The 15,098-nt window shown below is 46.9% G+C and overlaps 1 protein-coding gene and 1 long non-coding RNA gene across 6 annotated transcripts in view; one reads left to right on the plus strand and one right to left on the minus strand.

Moving 5' to 3' along the window:
* Positions 1 to 15,098, minus strand: part of zeb2b (zinc finger E-box binding homeobox 2b) — a 55,781-nt gene that overhangs the window by 16,266 nt on the left and 24,417 nt on the right. For 3 of the 5 annotated variants that reach the window (XM_061775755.1, XM_061775769.1, XM_061775738.1), the window contains exon 3: positions 905 to 1,159. In XM_061775755.1, coding sequence (XP_061631739.1) covers positions 905 to 1,159 — 255 coding nt within the window. The remainder of the gene's footprint in view (positions 1 to 904; positions 1,160 to 15,098) is intronic. The other 2 variants (XM_061775765.1, XM_061775746.1) reach the window with 1 other exon arrangement.
* LOC133479192 (uncharacterized) lies at positions 12,652 to 14,081 on the plus strand. The gene is made up of 2 exons (XR_009788867.1): positions 12,652 to 13,759; positions 13,836 to 14,081. It is a non-coding gene; the product is annotated as an uncharacterized LOC133479192 (long non-coding RNA).

The raw sequence follows: 15,098 nt of genomic DNA on the forward strand, positions 1-15,098 counted from the left end.
GGGAAGGGGGGTGTCACCTGGGAGGAGCCACTACGTGATACGCTTAGATCAGGGGTGTCAAACTCGTTTTTGTCACGGGCCACACCATAGAAGGCCGTTATGAGTGTGAAACCATATAATGTGTAAGTATAGTCACCTCATTTACGTCAAGAATAGATTTGAGGGATTTCAGAAAAATGCTATTATCTGTTAAAAGTCAAGAAAATTTTCAGTTTTGGTACAGATTTTCTGTCAAAATGAAAAGAACATATCCATTTATTAAGAAACATGTAACTTCATTTGCTTTATTGTGTGCCACCTAAAGTGATGCTGCAGGCCAGATCTCGCCCCCAAGCTTTGAGTTTGACACGTGGCTAAGACAGTTCAAGCACTACAAAATGGTGAGTCGGATTCTGAATGGCATTAATATTACATTGTACTGCTGTCCTCCTTGTTAGGTCATGAATGTCATAGCTACCACTCTCTTAGGCCCATTTTTTTAATTTCTAGTGGCTGCCAGCCAGGGGAGTGCCATGGAGGTCTCGCCATCAGACCTGGCTCCAGCCTTGTTTGCGTGACGCTTGGCTGCATTTGCTTAAGTCTACTCGAGCACCAGATGGGAGGGGTTTACGGTATGAGATGATACCACAAGCGGCAGCATGTGCACATAAAGAATCTGCCAGTCAGATTAGGGGAGTTCAGGGATTAAAAGATCACCTGAACACCACACATTTAGTGGCTCAAAGTGAACCAAATTCTGCTCGAGCCTCAGATGTTTGAAAGAAACCATAAACTGGTGTCAGGTGTCCCATTTTAATTTAAAAAAATGAGAAAAATGGCTTTAAGAGCCAAATGTGACATGTACCTTCTGTAGCTCCCTTCTCTTGATATATCAACCAATGAGATGACCTCATCTGACACTCACCAGTACCATCCACTGATGCACTCAGCATGTCGCTGTCGGGCCAGATGTGCTCCACGCCGCTGTCCCTCATCTCGTCGTCCTCCTCCTCTTTGGTGGGCAGCCCGTGGCTCTCGGCACACGGTGAGGAGTCCGCATTGACCAGGCTGGCCGGGCTACCGGTGCCGTTGATCAGCGGGTCTTCCTCTGACACCTGCAGCTTGTCCTCCTCCTCTGTCTCTGAGCTGGTCTCCACCACATTCTCATAGTTGAGAGCTGTGAAAGAGGGGACATTAGGATTAGTGGGTGGGGCCACTTGTTACGGAGACTTTCATCACTGCAGCACTAACAGAACATTCTACAAGGATTTCAACATCTTTTGGAAGCTGTAAAGGTCCAGCATAGCTGCTTGGCCCAAGGCATGGGTTACACCCCAATTACAGCACTGGAATCTCCGACTGAACCACAGCGATGGGCAGACAGCTGCCAGTGTGATGTGGGCCAAAATAGCCGCTAATTTCTAGTCGCGCTCACATGCTTCACATGCCGGCGTGCTGCACCTTTCACGGCGGCTCCGCGCCTCAGCGTCGCTGTCACATTTCAGATGCTTAACATAGCACATGCGGCACTACGAAGTAGCGTCAACTACGGTCACCCTGATTACTCACCGCATGCAGCCGACCATGAACATAAATACAAATGTTTCCTAACATGTAAAAACATTGAGACACGACAGGCCTCAAGGCTTGCTGTGCGCACACACCCCTGCTTCTTAAAACACACACACACACACACACAGACATGGATAAATTGTTGGTACCACTGCCTAACACACACAATGGTCACTGAAAACACAAAAGTAATAAGAAAATAATGTATTGGAAATTAACTCATGAAACTTTGACTGGTTCATCTTTTGGTCCAACTGAAATAATTTGAAAAACAAACCAATGAAAATGGCCTGGACAAAAATGATGGTACCTGTAACTTAATATTTTGTTGCACAAGCTTTTGAAGTTTTGACTGTTCTGGTGTAGCTTTCAGTGAATTTTCATTTAAAACCTATAAGACAGCTGTGGGGCTATAAAACATGCAGTCAGTTGAGGGTGCCTTCATTTTTGTCCAGGCCAGTTTCATCCCACCCTAAAAAAAAAAATCAATTGCTTATTTTCACTTGTTAATTTTCAATACATTTTTGTTTATTATTGCTTATTTTCAATTTCAAGTTATTTCAGTGAACATTGTCAGTTTTTCTTTCTTTAACGCAAGGGTACCAACACTACAACCAACGTGGTTTGTTTTTTCATCAGGGCTGTGAACTGACTCATGTAAATCAGTCCCCACCACCGGCAGGTTATGGTAACGGTGGACAAAGCACCACATACGGGGGTAATGTTCAGGGGTTGGAGTCAGTCACGAAGAGGCACCATGTTTTGTTGGATCTCTCACATTTTAAAAGGTTTAATAAATCTATAAGAGGCCGCCTCTTCCCACGGTGAAGTCCATGCATGACACTTGTGTGCATGTTCTACATATGAAAGACTAAACCTCCCACAGCCCCCTCCAGGCACGTATGACTGGCTGGTCCACACTTGCCTACATCGAACAACTGCACAACAGGTGCAAATTAAAATGAAAACGGGGCTTTGAGGCTGGGTCGGGGGTGCAGGCGTCTGGGATTGCGGTGACCTGCTTCGAATACCAATCGGTGGAGGAAACAAAACCCTTTCAAGAGGTGTGATCACAAGGGTTTAGGCAAGTTCAGACTCAGTAATGCTGCTTGTGATGACAAAAAGGGCAATGGTGACCTGCTCGGGAGGGAGACTGGGCGAGTTGCTGGGGATTGGTGCTCAGGGGCGTGGGGTGTGTGTGTGGGGGGGGGGGGCTGGTCACGGTTCTCCTGGGTGGTCCAAATCTACCTTGGCATACTTGATATAGAGCCTTTTCCACACCCTGCTCCAAAACACAGCGATGATATTTGTTTTTCGCAGGTCTGCCATTATATTTTAGGAATTCAACTGTTTAAAATGGATTTCACCACCAGCTCAAGGAGAGTTACTGCTTAGAACAAAAGGGCCGGAAGGCTCGATCAGCTTGTCACTGTGGACCCGTCTATGGATGAAGATTCAATGACAGCCTCTGAATGACATTATCTCAGGGCGGATAGGTTATAAAGGTTTTGAAGAAGCTATTGTGAGCTGATAAAAGTAGTGAGGGAACATCTCTTTGTTGCACAACTGACTTCTACTCCCACGTGAGGAAGGTGGGGCACCGCCCACCTTCTACACAACAAACTTTCACAGTGGAGAAGAAAAGTGGTGCTTTCATTTAATTTTGTCACCACTTTGTGTCTCCTGCTGCATGGGGGCGGCCAACTGTCTTGTGAAACTACAGCCAATGCCATCTTCCCCGAGCGTCAGCTGTCTGTTGGCGTCAAGGGAGCTTGTCAAGGCACGACATGCGCCGCTAACGTGCAGAAAGACTTCTTTGTTAAGGTGCCACTGCTGACGAGTCGCTCATCCACCGCCATTGTGCTGTGCAACAAAGTAATTCTAACCTACGAACATTTCGCAGGCCGTCATTTTGTCACCCTCTTCATCATCCTTTTGTGGCACAGGCAAGCAAAGAAGACAATCAAGTTTACTTCTCTGCTCGCTCATCTTACCTTGGTGTCAAAGCACCACGTTGGCTGCATTGAAGTGTTACCTGCATCACTGTGCCATTAATTCAGTTTGCGTGTAACTTGGCTTTGAGGTTGCTGTATCTAATATTTGGTTTTCGCAGGTCTGCCATTAATGGCTCTCTTGTAAGTGGAGCTGCGTTGCTCTATTGATTAGGGCGGTGAGATGGATGCCGAGTGACAGTTTCTTTCATTTTTCTCATTTGTTTGATAAAGATATATAAAGCAGAAGAAGACAAATGTGGCACTTCCTTTTGAACAAAAGGACTGTAGGTTTGACTTTCAACACACAGCACCACTGATCAAATGGTGGCGTCAGAAATCTACAACCATCAACACTTAAGTGCATTTGTTTGACCCAATCTAAAAGAACAGAATCACTTGTGGAATGCTGACACCAGATAAAGAGTGAGAAAAAACTTTTTTCAAAGCCAAAGATCAGCAAGCTTCATCGTCAGGTGAGCAGTTTCCTCCGAGGCACTGAGTTCAGAGGTGCTGCACCTGCATTCTGGAGCACTAACAATGATAATCACATTCATTTAAGCATCCCAAGGTGCTGTTAAGTGCCGCAGGGAGACTGCATTTCCTGCTCTGAAGCCAACCAGCCAGAGAGAGAGAAAGAGCGAGCGCTCTTCCTTCTCGTGGGGCGGCGGTTAGAGGTGATGGCCGGGAGGTGGAATGACTAACACCCACGCTGTAATGCTAACCCCGGCTGACTCTTTAGCCGAGTGTCGAGGCTTAGCTTCGGGTGACACACTTGGCCTCCTACGCCGATAATGAGCCCGGACAGTCTCCCTATTGGACCGTAACTGCTCGCGCTCGCTGGCTGTCTCATGAATGTGAGCCAAGCGGATCACCTGGATAGCTAAAAGCGAGATGTGGGGGGCGGGTGTAGCGTGGCATTAGTCAGTCCTGGTGTGTGGGGGAGAGCACCAAGGTGGAGGCGAGGTCGCTGCCTCGTGGCTACCACTGGCAGAAGTGGATTTTCACTGCGACCTTTTGTCTGCCACAGCTCCTTGGCTACTTCTCACTCGGCTGTGGTACAAAGCAAGTACGATTTATTTTAAAGGAGAGACACTGCAACCTGGCAAGAGGGAAACGCCAGAAAAAGAAACAAGCCGCTGAAGTTTCTCAGATTACAGTTTGAAAATAAGGAATTGTCAAGTCACCAACAAAAGTGAGTGTTTGGATGTTCCGTCTTATCTGGTCTGGGAATGAGGGCACGACAGAGCATGGGGGACACAAGGGGGCCAAGTCGGTGAAAGGAGGGAGGTCGTGGACAAACAAAGACCCTGAAAGGAGACAGCGAGAGTAAAGGGAGGAACGAGGAGGTGGGGCGGTGGGGTGCAATGAATGGTGAAAACTCAGCGGAGTGTAAACGCAACCTGAGTGTGTGTGTGTGTGTGTGTGAGAGAGAGAGAGAGAGAGAGAGAGTGTATGTTCCTGAGAAGAGGGGGAGCTGCATCGCTGAAAAGTGGAGTCAATTATATTTAGAAACTTTATACAACGTTGAGATAAAACCAGCAAATAAAGCATTTATTTAGGTTTGCTACACAGCTCAGTGGTGCCACCTTTGCATCAACCAACCATCTGTGACCCGCCTTCCGTAACCCCCCCCCCCCCCCCCCCCCCCCCCCCACACACACACACACACACACACCACATATGAACCCCATTCCTCCTCCCCCAGTTAGTTCATGGATGTTCCCGCCCCAAACAAATGTCCCCCAACCATTTCCAGCCCCACCTCCTTGTCCTGCTGGTCACACAAGGAAAAGAATAAAAAAAGGAGACACAAAAGCTTCCCTGGCTGCCCTCAGGACCCGAGGTCTGGAGAGAGGAGGAGGAAATGGAGGAGGGGCAGGCTGGTGAGGGGTGGGTGGCGTACAGTCGGCAAACCTTTTTTTTCCTACTCAGGTAAGTCTCACTTCACCTCCTGACTGTACCATTACATGCATCAAGCAACAACACGAGGGGGTTCACATTCGAAAATTTAATTTATTTGATAATTTCCCAGAATAATTAGAGTTAATGTGGGTTAATTAATATGCAAATCTCTCAGCAGATGTTCGTCAGGGAGGCCAAGGAAAAACAGCCCCCGTCTACCTTCGCCTGGCCGCCTTATTGGGCCATAATTACTGTAACTAACCAAATGTATACACCACAAGAAAACACCAAGCTGGAAACGGCAGATTCACATGAAAAGAAGCAAGCGGCAATTGCCACTCCACAATAAAAGAGCTTTTTACACGTTGAGTTAGTCCAACACATACGCTCGTGTCACAGAAAGAGAAACGCACATGTTGTTATTGCACTGACATCATGTTTGCAGCAAGGAATTTGCATCAAGTTTGAAAGTGAGCGCAATCAAGTGTCCGACATGCTCAAAGACACACACCTAAGACGCGACATGGTGGCACGAAGGGCAGCTTTCTAAATAGACACCACTTGTAAAAGCACAAGCCGGAGAGGCAGCGGAATCTGCTGATGAGGACCCGGACCCTGTTATCATATATAGTATGAAACCTGTGTGTGCGCGTGTGCGCCCCAGGAGATCCGGTGTAGCCTTGCAGCACTTTGAGCCACCCTGATAACACATCTGCTTCAACTGTGTGTTTATGAATCATGCTTATCTGTGCTCCGATTGCTACGACGCGCCAGTGTGCAAGTGTGCACATGCGGGACTGGACAGCTGTGTGTGCGTGTGTGCATGTGTGTGTGTACGTGTGTCTATGTGTTACTCGGGAGGGAAGCAACGAGCCAATGACAAAAGGGAAGAAGCTCAAGGAACTTCCAGCCAGAGACATCACACTAAAAGATTAAAATAAAAAAAATCACTGTCCATGTCAGATGTTAACTGTTGTGAAGGTCCTCGTAGGAATCACTATCAATGAATAATTGCACCAGTCCTACCAAATCCTCCAAATGTCCTATAATAGAATTAAAAGGGAAAAAAATAAAGATTTCACATACTGTGATATGCATTTATCATCTTAATGAGGGCTCCAGTATGACTGACTCAGAGGAGATCGAGAGTACTCTTACCAGTCACGCTCAGTACACCTGTACAATCCAATGTGATGCCTTTCCCAAAATAAAGATGCTCTGTATTGATTGACACTGTCAGACAGGTATTAATTTTACAATATGTGGATCATTGTGGTTCTAGTTTACAGTGGTGTGCCAACATGTACTGCATCATCATGAGAGCTCTTTCTAATATTTTATTATATCTCTTGTTCTGGATGTCGTTAGATTTTGTTTGTGCCACAAATGTTGTGATCAAGGGGTTTATACGTATGGATTGGTTTTTAAAAATAAAATATCAAGGAAATCTAACTATGCACTTTGCACAAAAAAAAAATAATCCCCGAAAATAAATATCAGGCAAGTATATGCAAATTCAAACCTAAGCAATAATTGTGAAATTAATTTTTGCCAAGACTGATTAAAAGGCTTTAATAAATCTATATAGAGTATTATACAAATCTGATATTGTAAATATATTAGGCTCCGTGTAAAATTAATTATAAAGCTGTGGTAACATATTGCACTGTCAGGACAGATTACTGTACTTTTTTCTCATGAGCATAACCTCGGCAGTAATTACAGGCTCACGCCAGCGTTTGATGCTGTGTTCCTTCGGCACCAGCACACTAAATAAGACACAAATAAATTAAGTTTCTTACACATACGACACATCCATTTTGGAAGAATTAATGGTTCATTTTCGGATGAGGCCAAAATCCAGCAAACACACGCTGGAAGGTTCCATTGTGTGTGTGGAGGCAATGAATAAAAAGCTCATTTGAGGTTGAGCAAGGCACATACCATGCCAAGTTTATGGATTTGATTCTCACTGAGAGGAAAGACCAATAACGTGCAACCATCACCAAACACTGTTGATCTGGTTTGATCTGACCAAGGCTGTTCGCATTCTTGCTTGACGCCGCAAGGCCGCCGGTTATCGCTGCATAAACAGAACCTGAGTGCTAAAACAGTGTTCCTGTCCACTCCACCTGTTGTTTTAAGGTCCGAGAACAGAAAATGTTGTACCATTGTGGATGACAGTGACATGAAAAAAGATGGTAGGTCTGCAGCGGTACACTCGCTGATATTAAACTCTGCTAGTTCAATCAGTGTATCGTGTGTGTGTGAAGTGGAGGAGGGGAAGTCACGCAGGGACCTCAGATGGACTAAAGATATCAGACAGAATCAACCAGTTGGGGGTGGGGACCAAGGTTCCAGGTGAGGGGCCACATGAGGGTAGGGGGGATCTTCTGTTTCCTCTCTAGATTGACTGAGCCAAACCGGCGGCCCAGGGCCTCATTCACATGGTAATGAGAGTGTAAAACCACATCTGTTACTCACACACATACACACACACATGCTCGCGCACCTACACACACACACACACACACACACACACACACACACACACTCTCACACACTGGCGGTCTGGACCCTCTAAACCGACCTCCAAATTAGCTAGCCGGACAAAAGGCATTAGTGTTTAGCGTTTAGCAGAAAATGCTAAATAACGACAGGCATGTTTGTGTTTTCACATTTTCCCGCGAACCATGCATCTCCATGTACACATCATCTGCACTGGAGGGGATTTTTTTCAACAATGCAAACGAGATTGATTTTTTTTCTGAAATTTGCCGCTTTAATAACTCAACTGCATGTGTATGTGTGTGTGTGCGTGCGCTCGCGGCAAGGTGCGCCAGGTGCAGGCTGACGGCAATGTGACACGACTTAACCTCTCTCGCCATCTCGGTAAACGGCATGAAGAAGCAAGCAGCGCTGAGGCCGGGCCCCAGAGCCTACCGTGTGTGAGTGGGAGGAAAATGCTGAGGTTTTCTTTCCCTTTTCCCAATCATGCACCTGTCTTTCCCTTGTAGCTGCAGGAGGTCGAAAAGTACACTTTTAATGACACTGTGGTGTGACGGAGGAGGCGGGACACCTGGGGCTCTTTGAGTCCACCTTGATAAGACAGCCAGCATGTTTAAGGTTGTGACCCCTAACATGTGCTCCCGTTTGATCACATCAGACTTGAACGTCCCTCTGTCCTACAACAAGCTCAAACTGTAAGAACAGTTGCTACATTGGATGTTTAACCCTTTGCGAGGTGCCCTTTGTCCACATGTACTCATTGTTATCGTACGTGCCCGTCTGGTGTCACAGTCTGAGAAACTCCCCGCTTGCTCAGATGAGCGCTTACATAATTGAGCAGCTGCACTGGTGTGATGTGCTGCAAAACAAACGCCCTCTCTCACTCTCTAACTCTTGCTCTGTTTCTCACTCACTCACACACACACACACACACAAACACACACACACACATAGAGCTACCCCAGGGTTCAGCCTCCCCGTGTTGCTGTCAAACCTGCTGTTTTTGATCAGTGGATTGAAAGCGGAGCTCAGGTTCTCGGGTGACGGGGAGGCACGAATTAGCTCGGCAGGCTAATTGACGTGCAGATTACGCCACTGTAAAAATGCTCAGACTTATTTGTTCTTGCCGCGCTTCAGTCCCTCATACCTTGGCCCTAATGAACAATTTACCTGCCTGGTTAAAGGAGGTTCTTGGGTAAACAAAAAGGGTTGTACTGGAGTTCTGTTGCACATGCAGAGCGAGAGTCTGGGATTCCCGGGTGCAAGGAAGCATGCCTTTCCAAACCCTGAAGGAGAGGATGGTGAGCATACATAATTCCAGAAGGCAAACCATTCACTAATGAAATAGCATACCATTAAGAGCACGGCGCAGCTTCCACCCCCCACGGTATATTGCTATTTCCTCCATCTTTTGTCTTTAGGATACTATTATTAGTAGAGCACATGAAAAACCTCTTTTCCTCTGCCTGCACCCATTCTTTAACAGCTATGTTAGCACAAAAACATTGGCCTGAGCTTTCGCTAATAGACTAATCGCACCTGCTTATCTAACTGGGAAGAGGACTCCAAGAAGTGCAGGCCATTCGCAGGACAGATGCGGTGGACAAATGTGAATGTCCGGGTCTGCGACTTCTCGCCCCACTGCTGGACGACCTGTCATCAACTATTTTGATTTTAAACACTCTACTGAGGCGGTACGGTTAGACTGGTTAGAGCGTCAGCCTCACAGTTCTGAGGACCCGGGTTCAATCCCCGGCCCCGCCTGTGTGGAGTTTGCATGTTCTCCCCGTGCCTGTGTGGGTTTTCTCCGGGCACTCCGGTTTCCTCCCACATCCCAAAAACATGCATTAATTGGAGACTCTAAATTGCCCGTAGGCATGACTGTGAGTGCGAATGGTTGTTTGTTTCGATGTGCCCTGCGATTGGCTGGCAACCAGTTCAGGGTGTACCCCGCCTCCTGCCCGATGACAGCTGGGATAGGCTCCAGCACGCCCGCAACCCTAGTGAGGAGAAGCGGCTCAGAAAATGGATGGATGGAACACGCTACTGATCTTGATGAGCCTCATTTGGAGGATGCATGAATGCAATGGGCGCTCCTTCCTCACCCCTCACCAATGGTGCTTGCAGATGAGGATTCTAATTGTTTTAAATTTTTCATTAGTGTTTGTTTTTATTTAGTTTTGAGTTTTGGTTTTTCAGTCTTTGCTATTAGAGCAGGTTTGCTAGGTTTTATTAGTTAGATTTTTTTATATTCTTTTTTTTTAATGGCTTACGGAACAGTCACTGATGGTGTAGTGGTACACTCGCCTGACTTTGGTGCAGGCAGCGTGGGTTCAGTTCCCCCTCAGTGACGGTGTGAATGTGAGTGCGAATGGTTGTCCGTGTCTATATGTGCTCTGCGACTGACTGGCGACCAGTCCAGGGTGTAGTCCGCCTTTCGCCCAAAATCAGCTGGGATAGGCTCCAGCGTCCCGCGACCCTAACCAGGCTAAATTGTTTTGAAAATGGAATGGGTTTACGGAACTTGTCAGGTGCGAGATTAAAAAAGGTCACCACAGATATTGTGTTATTAGAAAAAAAATCAACAAAAGTTACCATTTTAAGTCAATTTGGACAAATGAAGAAAAAAAGAGGAAAAGAAAACATTTTCACTGTAATCCACTCTGAATCTAAAGGGACAGAAAACCTCAAGCGGTATTAAAGGTCAACCTGTGAGCTTGACTCTCCCACCTGTCTTTTTCCAATCGTAATGTGTATTTAATATACCAAGTAAAGGCATTAGAGGCAGAAAACTGGGAGGAAGTGAGCCCAGCATTCAGGCAGGGAGGAACATAGAAGTCCGGGCGAGACAGGAAACCTGGGCTGAGCGCTTTTTATCTTTCTCTCTTGGTCTCCCTAGACGGAACGCTGAAGGCGGAGGGATCTTTTTAAGCACATACCTGATAAGGAAACATGCATGAAGGAAAATTACCACCCTCCCTCCCAGCATGGTGAAGACTCTCTCATCTTTTGAACACCAGATACAGTCCCTTTCATCCCTGCCAATCGTGTTTCTAATGGTGATTAACACCTTAAAATGTGTCATTACGGAGGGCAACAGAGATGGATCAGAGAGCGCCACTCGGCCTTTGCAATCAAATCCTACTGTGTTCTGATGTGCCAGGATTGCAGCAGCTTGAATTGCCTTTTGCTTGTCATCAGAGAAAAACATCATTATAAAACAAACATTGCCCCCTACTAGGGTGACCCACTTTGCTAGCAGAGTTAGCTGATGCGCAACTGGACCAACAACCCTCCCAGAGTTCCCAGGCCTTCCTTTTCTGCCTATCACCTCATTTGCACAAGAAGTAAATGGAGACACAGAGGACCACTTTCCCTTTCCTTCCTCATCTCTTCTTTTCCCCTGCCACTGTTTGTTGTTTTAGGTAATCCAAACAGTATTATAGCAACTTTCTCATGTTGTTGACTTGACCCGGACTACAGGGCCGCCTTCCTCAGACATCCAGAGGTAAGGTTTGACAAGACTCTTCCCTCGCTGTTGCATAACTACTTAGTCTCCATGGTAATGGCCAGCTAATTGATCCTCATGGGGTTGGCTGACATGGAGGGATCTTTATTTATGACCTGCTCCAACATGCCCCTTTCTTCCTTTCAGCCTTCGTATGCCAGGTGTGACCAAAACCACCATGAGGAGCCAATCAGGCTTTAACACCTTAATTTGTTCTCTTAATGTGCCCACTGCCACCTCCCCACTGTGCCTCATGCATGTCCACTGCTACAAATTGACTTCCAACAGAAATGTGAGGTGTCACAGAGCCATTAGAAGGACATAGACTTGAAATCTGCCCAGGAATCATGTGACACAGTGTGACAATCAGCCCGCCATTAGCTCTGGCAGCAAAGACACATTTTCAGCTCACATCAGCATTAACTTTTTTTTCACTCCCTTGAACAAGGCATCTTCATCACATGACAGGCAGAACAACCCCAATTAGACAACATGCATTATGCTGGCCAAATCTCAAACTTCCTGCTTAGTAAAATAACAAACATTTTTCTATGAAGTCAAAGTTTGGACATTGGAACCTTGCTGGCGAGAAACAGAATGCTGTAAAAGCAGGCATCTGGCCCTCACAGCTGCTTCCTTTTGGGATTCCTCGAGTTGCAACACTGTGACTCTGCCTCCTTTTTCTGGCCGGACAGGAAGCAGAGTTCAGCACTGTGGAACAGTTGCGACATGGCACAAAGACGACAGCCAGAGTGCCACTCCCTTGCCAGACAACTTCAGCAGACCAAGCTGAGGACAGCTTGACCATCCCAATGCCACCCCCTCAAGAGTCTGACAAAGGTCAACTTGAAACCTTCCTGAGCAAAAGTATGTGGAGATGCTGAACGGACACGCTGACAGACACTTTGTGCCTGTGAAGACATTTCAATGTGCACAAGCTCTTGCAAGGGCGACACAATTGGTGAGCTGGCTGGCGCTGAGAGGGCCACCCACGCCTCATCAGCCATACTTAATGTCATTATGCATAGCACATAGATTTCCACAACACAACATCACCGCCGGACACTAAACCAGTGCGACGATTTCTCTTTAAAAGGCAGTGTCCTATTCGATTAGCAATGCTCAATTAACGACAATTTAGACGGCAAAGAGGAAGTCGAACCTGAGAGAGATCAGGTGGCTCGGCGGTGGCGTCGTGCTGAGTCTGTGCGAGGGAGATAAGAGTAGTGTGTATGCAGTCGGCCCGAGGCCCATTCCAGAGTGTGTGTGAGTGGGGGAGGACGTGCTTGTACAAAGATTTGTGTGTGTGTTGGCGTGGACAACACATGAGAAAGGTGCTTGACGGCGTGAAGCGACTTATCTCTCATTATGGCAAACAGAGCAGGAAGATGGTCTCTTCCAAACAATTAGAGGACACACTGTTGTGACGGACACGATGCCCGCATGCTGGTTCGAGCTGCTAACGAGCTGCTCACACTTCCACCATGACACATGTGACCAGTATTGAGTCTCTTTTGGAATTGCGGAATTAAGAATTGGGAAAATGGAGGCGTATTTATAGGCAGACACAATGAAGCAACTCTGGCCTCCAGAAGTGAGTGAAGCAAGAACGATCATGAAATGGGAGTAAAGGTGGCTCGCAGGAGGATAAAGATAGTGACAACACATGAAACTAAACCAGAGCTGCTCTTTTGTCCTCTGCATGCACGTGTGCACGAGCATATGAGCATCCAGGTTGACTTTCACGTTGCATGTCGCTGCGCATCAACGTGTCCACTGAATGGCTGAAAGGCAAATGGCGAGTGACAGGCCCTGGAGAGCTCGCTGCCCTGGATGTTGGTGCTCGCCCTTGATGGTGGAGAGAAGAAGATAAATATGTTTGTGGCCAAAGAGGAAGACGGAAAAGAGGATTTGGCGGCACCAGAGTGTGTCTGACAGCTTGAAGGGCTGGAACGGCGCGCAAGCCGACACCTTGGTGGCTCCCGGGTGGATACAGGAACCTTGTTCATGAGGAGGAGCAGGAATACAATTTTGCAGCCAGTGTATTTTTATTTATTGTGTCACACCTTCCTGCTGACACTCTAGATTTCCACTAGAGTAAACGGAACTGGCGCCACACACAGAGACACTTCCAGGTACAAGTCCCCACTGATGCGTCCAACCACTTCCAGCTGATGCAATAAAATACTTAATGATGTTCTCACTCTCCACTTGGAGTGTGGAGCTGCCAGGAGGAGAAGGAGCTGTGCTTGCCTCTTGCCTTTCCTCAGTGGTCAACAAAGGCGGGATAATGTTTGTAAGTGAAAGTCAGAAAATCAATAAAGACGAGACCCAACACCAACCACCTGACCAGAGACCTCCTATGTTTGCAGATGCTGCTACCAGCATGGCATCTTCCCGTCAGCCCAGGCCCAGGGAAAAGGGTCTAAAGTCACAAGGGCAACATTTGGACATTAACACCACAACTGTATTTAAACAAGCTCTGCTACTCTGCACTAACCGCCAAGCTGAGCTGCAACACGTGGGCGGTTGAACCGCCTGAACTTGATAAAATGTGGTGAGATGGAAGATGGTTCTCATCAAGTCCAAATAAATCAAATACCAAGAAGTGAAGGTAACAAACTGACTTTTCTGTGACACTATCATGATTCAACAGCAACCGCTGCCCTCGTGCATGATATTTGGCTGCTCGCCACTCCAAAAACATCCAAAACAATGATACATCGCCCACCAAAATGACTGGCTGACAGCTAACCCAGCACTCTCACTAGCCCCCACCCTCTACTGCACAGAAAGAGTAGTGAGCAGAGGGGAGGGCTTCTTAAGGATGAGTTGTTGTGTTTTAAGCAAACATGACCCTCCTGGTTCCTCCTGAGGAGAAGTGGATAAAGCCATGGTTGAGTGGCAGAGAAAGCTAAGAGCCCTCAATGGTGACGATAACTAGTTGCCTCCTTTTGTTTAAGTGTAGGTATGATGGGGGTGGCAAGGGGGAGACAGGGAGGGGTAGGTCTTCATGAAGTACCATCCAACACCACTTAAAGCTGCACCCTTGCCACTAAAAATAGCTACCATTACTCTGAGAGGAGGGAGAATTAGGAAAATAAAAGCCTGTGCATGAAAGTACCACGAACAAGTGCAGCAAAACTATGGTGAGACAAAACAGTTGTGGACTTTGACACCTGAAACCAAAACTTTGTGAGACAATGTGCTGAGGTGTTGAACATCTTATCTGACGCTCAGGGACGTCTGTTGGAAACTCAGGATTGCACCACTTCCTGACATTCCATGATAGAGAGAGTGAGGGAGGGAGGGCAAAGAGGAAGTGGGGGGAGGGACGGCCATGTTGAGGTCTTCCAATAAGGGATTATGACACAGATCATAAATATACTCAACCTTATAAATATTTGAGCGTGGCTACTCCTCTTGCTTAATGTGCTGTACAGCCCTAATTAAGCTCCCATCTGATAGATGCCACTGCGTAATGATGGGGTGGTGGGATGGGGGTGCGCAATGGTACAGTGAGGGAGGGACGCAGGTCCACTGATGTGATGTCGTTGTGGTGAGGAGCAGTGGTGACTGGGGACAGAAATATCATCTATATTGCTAGCTTTATAATAATGATAGCAATAGTAATA

Source organism: Phyllopteryx taeniolatus, chromosome 1, assembly GCF_024500385.1.
Source record: "Phyllopteryx taeniolatus isolate TA_2022b chromosome 1, UOR_Ptae_1.2, whole genome shotgun sequence".
Lineage (NCBI taxonomy): Eukaryota > Metazoa > Chordata > Actinopteri > Syngnathiformes > Syngnathidae > Phyllopteryx > Phyllopteryx taeniolatus.